The sequence below is a fragment of the Aplidium turbinatum genome, chromosome 15, assembly GCF_918807975.1.
Source record: "Aplidium turbinatum chromosome 15, kaAplTurb1.1, whole genome shotgun sequence".
Classification (NCBI taxonomy): Eukaryota; Metazoa; Chordata; class Ascidiacea; order Aplousobranchia; family Polyclinidae; genus Aplidium; species Aplidium turbinatum.
In genome coordinates this window covers 10296905-10306822 of record NC_137486.1, presented here as the reverse complement: position 1 = coordinate 10306822, position 9918 = coordinate 10296905, and the positions used below count along the sequence as shown (strand labels likewise).

At 34.0% G+C, this 9918-nt stretch overlaps 1 protein-coding gene across 1 annotated transcript; it reads right to left on the bottom strand.

Moving 5' to 3' along the window:
- LOC145784510 (uncharacterized) lies at nucleotides 1-8289 on the bottom strand. Its single transcript, XM_082596341.1, has 10 exons — nucleotides 8108-8289; nucleotides 6890-7348; nucleotides 6252-6490; nucleotides 4685-4888; nucleotides 3961-4037; nucleotides 3229-3409; nucleotides 2068-2178; nucleotides 1843-1949; nucleotides 1077-1244; nucleotides 1-484 (listed from the first exon to the last, which is right to left on the bottom strand). Exons 1-10 carry the CDS (start codon nucleotides 8287-8289, stop codon nucleotides 242-244), a joined length of 1971 nt encoding a protein of 656 aa, XP_082452467.1. The 3' UTR covers nucleotides 1-241.
- Nucleotides 8290-9918: the final 1629 nt, after the last annotated feature.

Below are 9918 nucleotides of genomic sequence, written 5' to 3'. Positions count from 1 at the left end.
CAAAGTAGTCCAGCAGTTATATTTTCTTCAAACTAAGAAACAAGATACCCATGAGATACCGTATTTTTCGTGAAAGAAAACAACGTTTTTTAGTGATGCATGAAACCCTCTGCCCCAGCAACGCAAGCAACATAAAAACGATCTTTGACGATGGCGTTGAATCAGTTTGTTCAGAGCACAACTACTGCATATGGGCTATACCAACAAATTCAATAGCTCTGTTATTGAGAATTTGCTTTCGTCAGTTGCAGCCAACTGTCATAGATTTAACATCACATGGTTTTGGATAGATTCCTCTAGAGTTCATATCTCTAACCAATTGCGCTAGTGCATGTTCACAAGACGCTGACCCGGATGGGTAATTATTACACCTCACAGACACCGATGACGAAATGTCTCTGCAGGTACAATCCAAATCAACCTTTAAAAATACATTTCCATGCGCTTGTGGAATGCACGCAATGATGTTACCGGCATAGTCTTCCTGAAGTATAAAAACTATGTTATCTCAACTCCCAAGGTAATTCAAAACTTATCACAAAGAAAGCTTAATTTACTAGGAGCAAGCCTAACAAATCGAAACTCGATCAATAAATTCTAGTTTTTAACTTGAATCTTCAGTTGGAAAAAGAAAGTTAAGAATTGCTGCTGGTGGTCTGCAATATTTAAGCGATGATCGTTGCGTCGTATCATTGCTAAAATGTGTGAATCCGACAATTGGAACTGAGTTAATAAACCCAGGAACTGCTCGTAATGCTTAGGCCTACCGCTCTCGAAGTAATATCTTTAAAAATTAAATCCTAAAAATTTTTTTTTTCTTACATAGGCTATGCTAATATGCTATCAAAATACGGAAGGTTCTTTATAGCAAACGTCTAAACTTATTAGGCTACTTTAAATATTCACGCATTGTAACCATCAGTGAAAATACAACAAACGAAAATTAAAGTCTACTGTAGGCTACAGTACTTCTATGAAATAAAAATACAATTAATTCATACGATTAATGTTCCTCTGTTAAACCTGTTCTGTCCACAACTATATACAATCATGTCAAATTTACCAGTAATACTTACAAATGACTCTTCATTTGGTGTAATGTTTTGCACAAATGATTTCAATTTTGACCAACTGATTGATTCTTCGCAGGTGGGACCAGTAAAACATGCAGGACAAGAATCGTTACATGTTGGAGGAACGTCAGACCATTTCAAAGAAGGTTGACACACGATAGTAAATTGTCCCTAAATAACATATCAGCAACTCACTAACAAATATTTAACGGATTACCATAAAAACCCATTGCAGAATTCATGAATTTCTACTAAATTGCATGTATAGGCTACCGTTTAATAAATTTTAGAAAAAAAATTTGAAAACAAAGATTTAATTTTAACTATTTTATGTTTTACAGTAAATAAAAACTATGATTTTGTCTCAAAAATCTATTTTTTGTGCATTCTTCCTTTTACAATAATCTTATCCTGTTTCCATCAAATATTTCAAAAAAAAAAAAAATTACAATTTTATGGCATTATTGCATCACATTTTTATTTTGTCACACAAATCTAATAAATCTGCTTTCGAGAAACAAATAAACTTGTCTGTTTTTTTTGGTGTCTGTTTTTTTTTTTGCTGCATAGGTTTATAATTATCCAAAAAGATGTCAAAAATTCTTCATACCTAACATTCTACTTGTATTTTATCTGCTGGCAAAACTTGTCCTCTTTTTAGGCGATGAAAATATGGTAAGTTAGGCCTACATAACCTGCTTTTCAAATTTCGAATAATGTAAATTTATTTGCAAAAATTATACTATTTGCAGAACAGCATTTAGCTTACTTTTAGTTTTTTTGCTTTAGGACATTTGAAATAACATACAGAACGAACGTTTTTTCCATCAGTGCAAGACATAGTTACATTTGGTGACAAGCTGAGCTCCGGACAACCTGAAAGAAGGCAACACATTTTAACTTTGTATGGTAATTTATTGCGTTAAGTTTTGTGAATTAAGTTTAAGAATATCAATAGACCATGCTACATAACATTATATATTTTTTAAATTACCTTGATCACTTGAAGGTGAAAATCGAAAATACAGACCAATTCCAATAGACGTCAATAACAACAATGTAACAACAACAACACTGACAACTACTTTTGGCTTTTTGGCACAACCTGAAACAATGACAAAGAAATCAAGACACAATTTAAAGCACGAAGAGTGAAATATAAAAGGTCTGTGATATAATTGAAACAATTAGAAAAATAAGTAATTCTAATGTTTAAAAAGCTTTAAAAAAGATAATAAAAGTAATGAAAACTTTTTCGTTATTCCCGTCAATGTTTTTGTGTTAACTTGCAAAACGGAGGATATGTTCTTTTACATTTAGGGTGGTGGATGGAATAAACACCTCGTGGGGGCAAACCACATATGGTTTTTATTAGCAAATATAATGGATCAGGGTAGTGCGCAACATTTCAGAGAGTTAAATCACCATTTAAATCAATATCTTCATTTTTTACACTGTTTTATTGTTACATTTTCCACAAAAAATAACTCACATTAAAAATACATTAAAAACACAAAAAATAACTCACATATTTTATTTAATCTGATATAGCCAAACGATTATCAGTAAAGTAGCAAAAAACATGGCAAATGGAAGCAGATAGTATATAGATTTGGTATAAAGTTCAAAAAAGATTTGTCCATGACAAAGATATTTTCTAGTTGATACTTGGGCTGTGGAATCAAGATATATATATATTTAAAAACCATTATGCAATTTTTAAGATGCACCTCCAACTCCGAATATAACGACATTCTTCTGACTATGACTCCACTATAGAGTTGCAAATGTGTTCTATGTTGTTTAGACTCTAACAAGAAAGCCAGAATTTCCTTTGCAGTATCGGATCTTGAGGAAGGGAGCACTTGGTCACTTGTCAAAATAGGAGCACAAAATACGAGTTTCGAAGCAATAATGACGAACGGCCGATGCGCATCGTAGAAACTTTTTAAGCACACGTCTGCTTGAACGAGAATGTAGACACTTGCAAAGGCCAAATTAGGGTTTGTCTCTGTTCCCCAACAGCTTAATCGCAAACTGGCTGGTTCGTTTGGGTTGTATAGGAAGACAAGGTAGTTTGTAGCGGCCCAGTCATCAAGCAGTTTTCCGTTGACATATTTCGTTTCGTGATATGCAATGTGCAGTTGTTACTCACTGGATGGGGCACGGGAAGCCACTTGTCGTCCATCCAAGTGCGTGTTGACGTTGGGCAACAAAGATGTAACATCAGATATAACCTCTTCGACTGGTTGGGATGTATCCCTCGCCAAAACGTCATCAAGTGAAGTGTCTCCACCCAAACCCAAAGATTTGCTTTTATTGGCGTGCGTATCAACCTAAAATTAAGAATTAATCTACTTACTGTAGATTATAACATCCAGTGGGTAAATTTTACATGTATCATTGTTATAAATGACTGTTTGATTCAACAACAAATCTCCGGATTTAAATGCAAAAGTATTCTTTCTTAGGCTAAAACGTTTTATGCAAACATGCTGCTGGCCACTGCACAGTAGTTTTCATCATTTTCGTTCGTGATTAGCTCTAAAGTAGACTAATAAAAATAAGTAACTTAACAAAGTAATAAAAAAAATTTTTGAAGGACCGTCGTAGGCTATGTATTGTGAGGTAACATACTTAAATATAATCTCACTGACTAGGGGCTATGTACTGCAGCCTATGTAGGCTAATTATAACAACCGATGCGCCTTTGATATAGGCTGCAGTATTAGATGCTCAACTAGTAAATGTTGTCAGCATTTCCGTTATCGCTCAGTGTTTCAAAGTGTATTGTTCAATGTCTCAGGGAAAATTGTGTTGCATCACTTCTTTAAACTGTAGCCTAGCTCTATCAACTAAACAAATTAAAAACCAAATTCACAAATACTTTTGATGAGGTCGCGTTTGATGCTTCTATGAGAAAACGATTCGTCAAAGGCACAGATTTATCCTCAGCAAAAATACCTAAAAAAGTTAAGACATTTATCTGTTGAGATGAAAAGAAATTTGGCTTTGCCACACTGCACGAGGTTATCTATGATAACAATGCAACAGAATACTGAAAAGTTTGGGTGTTCATCAGGACAATTATCGTTTCTAGCACTAGTTGCTACGTTCATCTGATGAAATCGAAAGCGCAATTTTACTTTCAATTTCATCAGATGAACGTAGCAACTAGTGCTAGAAACAACAATGCAACAGATAAATTAAACTGTGAAAAAGTAAATTAAATAGGCTAACGATAAACTTGTATTTTTCCAAAATCAAGGCCCAGTCAATCTTAAGCACAGAACTTTTTCTATCAAATTAAGATCTTTTGTTATAAACTATTGTCTAGTTTTTATTTACAATTATCCCCCAATCTTAATTTTTATATTCATAGTCAATTAAACAACAAATAAAAAGGAAAAAGTAGGTGTGTTATAGCCTACTGAGTTAATCCTTGTGAGCACTGAGCAGCAACTCTCGCTTAATCATTTGGGGCTTTAGGCTACTGGCTAATAGCAACGCAAGACACAAGTTCTTCGTCTACTACCATTGATCGCAGTGAGCACATAAACCTATCACACTAAGTAAATCAATTTGTATTATTAAATAGTAGAAAGACCTACCATGACTGATAGATCTATGAGAAGCGCTTGTTGAAAACGGAACTGAAAATTTTTCAAATGGAAAGCGGAAGTGATCAAGCGATATACAACATTCTTCATCCACACGAATAAGCTGAAAATTTATTGCTTTAACGAGTTGTGAGACTTTTTGCTCGATTGCTTCTTTGTTTATTGCTTCCAGTTTTTCAAACAGAGCAGTCTGAACTAAAAACAAGAAGGGTTAGAAGGATGGACCAGCAGCATTTGGAAAAGAGCATGAGTGTGTAGAATATTCCTTTGAAATATTTGATTTAATTGCGTCATGGCAACAATTGTTTGCAGTTTCGTATAGGTAAGTTAAGGTAAAGGGGGGTCCCATACTTGATTCAAGTGTCGAGTATGAGAAGATAAGGTTCTTATTGTACTAAGCCTTCGGCACTAAGGAGAGTAGGGTGGCCAGTTTCTTTCTCTCGGCCGCCTTTACTTCCGTAACTACGCCCACCCATGGCCACCTAAAGATACGGCCTGATTTGTCACATTTTGCAGAGATTTCCAGGTTTTTCTAACTTTGGGCGAACGTTTAAATAAATTTTTCTAAAAATTTGATTTTTACGCTTTCTTTATTCTTTTCCCCAGATGACACAATAGGTTTTAACATCCTCACATGTTGAAAAACAAAGAAAATTTGATTTTGTAGATTTTAGTCAGACTGTTAATTTTCAATAACAGTCTGATTTTGCGTTTTTCAAATTACTTTTTCTCATTTGCTGCTGCTTCCCTAAGGCAACAAAAAAGTTTTTTGTCATTAGGAAACCGCAAAAAGTAAAAACATCTCAAAAAATGTCAGTCAAGCACTAGCAGTAACTGTATTAAAAATCTGCAAAATGTGACAAATCAGGCCGCATCTCCATTTGGCCATGGCCCACCCAATTTATTACACCCTAGGTTGAGGTGAGCGGTGTTTTCAGCAACCAGCGGAAGCCGAGAGTCGAATCAGGTTTGCATAATTGGAAAGCCAACGCCTTATCCGTTGCGCCATCCCTCACATATAGGTAGTGAGAGAATAATTAGCAAATTGACGAGCAAATATTTCGAAACAGGATTTTGACAGTTCCATACACTCGTAATTGCCTTTGCAGATAATGTCGTTGGTCTGCCTTTTTGCAATCTTTTGTTTTGCCGCTTAAACTTTTCTCTTTTTGTTTCGTTTCGAACAATGTTTTTGAACGAACTTGTTGTGTTGACCTAGGAATGTAATTTTGTTTCGTATTCAACTCGAAATGCACGCGTACGGTACCTTATGTCGGAAAGCAGAAGCCACGTTAATTAAAATTCAGAGTGCTTGGTTGGTACCACCATGTTTTTCGAAGAATTACTAATTGATGTAATAATCATATTTAGACCATTAGTGTACATCAATATTTAGAAAACGTTTTTACTTTTTTATGGAATTCACTTTTGTAATTAATGCAATTAACTTTCACAATTCACATCACTCTGCGCAGTTCAAGTGGACAGCAATTTGTCTTCCAGCTTATTAGTTAAATCCCTCAAACGTATAAAGTTGAAAGTTTTAAATTTGACGAACCTTTATCCATTTTTGGACGATCGTCACGCTCCTTTGACCAACTTTTGTTCATGATTTCGAACAACAAATTAAACGTCGGTAAATCCTCTTCACTTAATTTTTCTTTAATTCCTTTAAATGGAAGTAAATCAGGCTTCTGGTCTTTGTCGCAAATGACTTGCAAGATTGTTTGCGGAGGAAGTGAAGCATTTTCAAACACTCTTTTTCTTGTTAAAATTTCGTATAGTACCATCCCGAAACTGAAAGATAAGGAACAATCAATACTTAAAGTAAAATATCTGTATCAGCAGTAAGATTTAATGATTGAACAACAAAGAGCAACTTGTGCTTATAGGCCAATATTTCTGTTTACTGAAACAGGTTTATTACTCAGTTGAGGTACAATAGGCCTATGCTAATTTAAAGTCACTACTGTGTAACATTTTTGTGAAAAAATGAAGACTAAAATGGCCAATAGCTATAATATATTGGATTATAAAAGAGGTAGGCTACACATTTTATCAAACATTTTGATTAAGCAATTGAAACATGGCATCTTTTCTAATAATCGTAGTATCGTACTGTATTGTTACCTTAAGCCTAATAGTATCTTACTCATTGCTAAAGTTAACAAAAGATTATACACCAAAGGACCAAACCTATAGACATCCATCGTTGGTTTGCGTGACTGATGGACATTTTTCAAAAATTCTGGCGCAGTGTAGAAAGGAGTGTATTGTTTCGTTTTTGGTAGATTTTCTGTTAATGCAGTAGCTCCAGTGCAGGCAGCAATGTTTATTGACCCAAAGTCAGCCAGTTTTACAGTGAGATCCAATGATAAAAGAATGTTTTCCGGTTTAATGTCACCATGAACATAAACACCGTTCAAGTTTCCACCATGAAGAAAGTTGATAGCTTCGCTCAGCTCTTCAGCAATTCTCAACCTTATGCAGTATGGAATGTCCGAAATGTTTTTGTTGGAAAGAAATTGATCGAGATTTCCACCAGACATGTATTCCGTTAAAATTCCAAACGAATTTGACCACGAAGAAACACCATGAATCTTAATGATGTTTTTGTGGGAAAGCATCAACAACGTATATGCTTCATTTTCAATTCTGTGAAAAATTAAACATCTTCATTGAGCTATCAAATTACATGCAAAAAGGTTGGATGAATCAAGTTAATATAGTATGTTTTTCCCAAAAATAAAAAATTGAACAAAAAATCCTATGAAGAAGTTAAAAAAACGTGTTGGTTCTGCAAACAGTTAAAACAAGCCAAGTTTTTACATATTGTATTTAGTTTGCAAGTTTACACCAGTAGGTAGGCCTAATATAACAATATTATTCTATGTGACATTGTGATAATCAAACCAAGCCAGTGTAAATGTTTGAGAGTTTGCTGAATAGAAACCGTGTTGTTTTATAATGTTTTTTCAACCATAAACAGATAAAACGTGGTTGAAGAAAGTCAACTCTTTACCAAAATTGTATTATAATGTTTTGGAAAAGATGAATTATGTTTTTTTCAGAATAAAAGTCAAAACTAAAACTAATGATATCAACGAATGGTCAGGACTTGATTACAAAATTGCAATAGAAAAATCTCACAACAGAGGAACTTGGCGTTTCATTATCATTGCCTCCAGCTCCAACCCTTGACGAGAGGAAGGAGTAGCCTAGTAGTTTCGTTTGGCGTTTTCACACTTGAAGCTCGTGTGTGCATTTTGATAATACATTTTTAATTTGTATACGCAGTTTACTGTTTTATTGTTTTTTTGTATTCTAAATGGCGCTTCCTCAAAATAGGTCATAGGCTGCTTTCAGAAAACGTATTTATACATTGCAAAAAGTCATTCTTGTTATAAAACTTACCTTTCTTTTCTCAGTTTTAACTCTTCACCGACTGCAACCAGCTGATAACATTTGACAGCAATTCGACCCAATTCTTTTGTTGTACATAGTCTCACCGCTCCAAAATTTCCACGTCCAATGACGCTTGTTATATCTTGGTTCGTCACAATATCACGTGGATCTATGATTGCTAAGTCAGTCATTGAATCTTTATCTAAGATGTTTCATAGGTTTGGTTCATCTGAAGATTTAACCCAGTAAATGTCCAGGTTTCGTCAAATCTTGTATTAAAGAACTCAGAAAAGTAATCATAGCTAAGTAGGCAACTGTATTTGAGTAGGCTTAGCTACAAATATTAGATAAAACTACCATTTTACGTTTTATAGGCAGAGAAAACTTGTTCTTGAACCGTTGAAAATTTCATGATCAGATCACCGCTTCAATGCGTGATGGAAATCTACAGGTAAATCTGCATCAGGCATTGCAGAGTGCAAAAACAGTGTTGCAGAACGCGTTTTCGAATATTAAATTCTCATCGGTGCAACTACGTTTATGAACGCAATAACAACGGTTAAATTTAAACTCAATACAATACATTACAAAGATTATAAGGACATATTCTCAGTGTTCAATTGAATATTAATAAATCCAGAGACATCAGAAAATCACTTCCCGCATGCAATTCCAGACCGACATTACTCGCTTAAAAGCTTTTTTTTTTTTGTTAAAACAGACTTAATGTTTAAAGCAAAAACAGCCATCGCAATGAACATCTATACCGGAGTATATTAATTTACAGTACTTAGATAAGCAATGAAAATTAATAGACGGTATTGTTATTAAAATCAATTCAATATGATTTCAGTGATTATAATACAATGTAATACAGTAGCGTATCCAATTAATTAGCGACGACCTTTTAAAGTACACGTTAATTCGAAAAGAAATAAGAATTTATCAAAAGTCTCAGTCATTTCAGAAGATTTCACCACCGGTTACAGGACCATCTATGATTGTTACCTTGACAGAGTCAACTCTGCTTGATCATATACACCTTGGAGAGTAGCTAGCTGATAAAATTCAGATAATACGAATCAAATAATATCTGAATCTTAGCTACAAAACTGCATACAATTTTTTTTGTTTTACAATCCAATCGTTTTTGTTGGTAAGCGCTATTATTTGAAATAGAAAGTTTTTAAAACATCTGTTTTCATTACTAAGGATTGAAAGGGTTTAATTATTAGAAAAGTAATTAAACTTATCAGCTTAGCATATTTGTTTATTTTGATTCCTTTTATCAGCTGTAGATGTGGCAAGTGTTTATTCAGTAGTTTCATCTGTCCTGTGTTAAAAGTAGTATTTTTTGCGATTACTACTTTCATTTGTAGATTAAAATTCCAAATACTCTTAATGTTTTAATAAGTTGACAAACATTGCTTTGGTTCAACTTTGAGCTACTTTTTAGCAGCAATGTTGTGGTATAACCACTTGCTATGTCATTTCCGCTAGAGATTTAAAAAAATATGACAACACGTAAATTTAATACACTCTTCTCTCGGCAAGTTGTCAGAAATTCACTATTTCTAAATTTTCTAACTTTGCTCTCATTTTGTACCTGACAGGTTGTTGTATTAAAATGTCTGTAGTGGTGGTGTAAAAAAATCCGAAAAACCTCAAAACAACCAGATTTTTGACACCAAACTTTAAATTTCTAAGTCTTCAGTTTTGATCGCTAAAAATAGGAGACATTCAGAGAAATTGTGACGATGAAGACCCAGTTTACTGTCATTGTGCTAGCTACAAACGTCCTGTTTCAACTTTTCTCTAAG

Coding starts and splice junctions, on each gene's coding strand:
- LOC145784510 (XM_082596341.1), bottom strand. CDS start 8,289: ATGACTGACTTAGCAATCATAGATCCACGTGATATTGTGACGAACCAA. Junction 6,491..6,889: donor CCAACGATGGATGTCTATAG/GTTTGGTCCTTT, acceptor CTTATCTTTCAG/TTTCGGGATGGTACTATACG. Junction 4,889..6,251: donor TCGTCCAAAAATGGATAAAG/GTTCGTCAAATT, acceptor TCTTGTTTTTAG/TTCAGACTGCTCTGTTTGAA.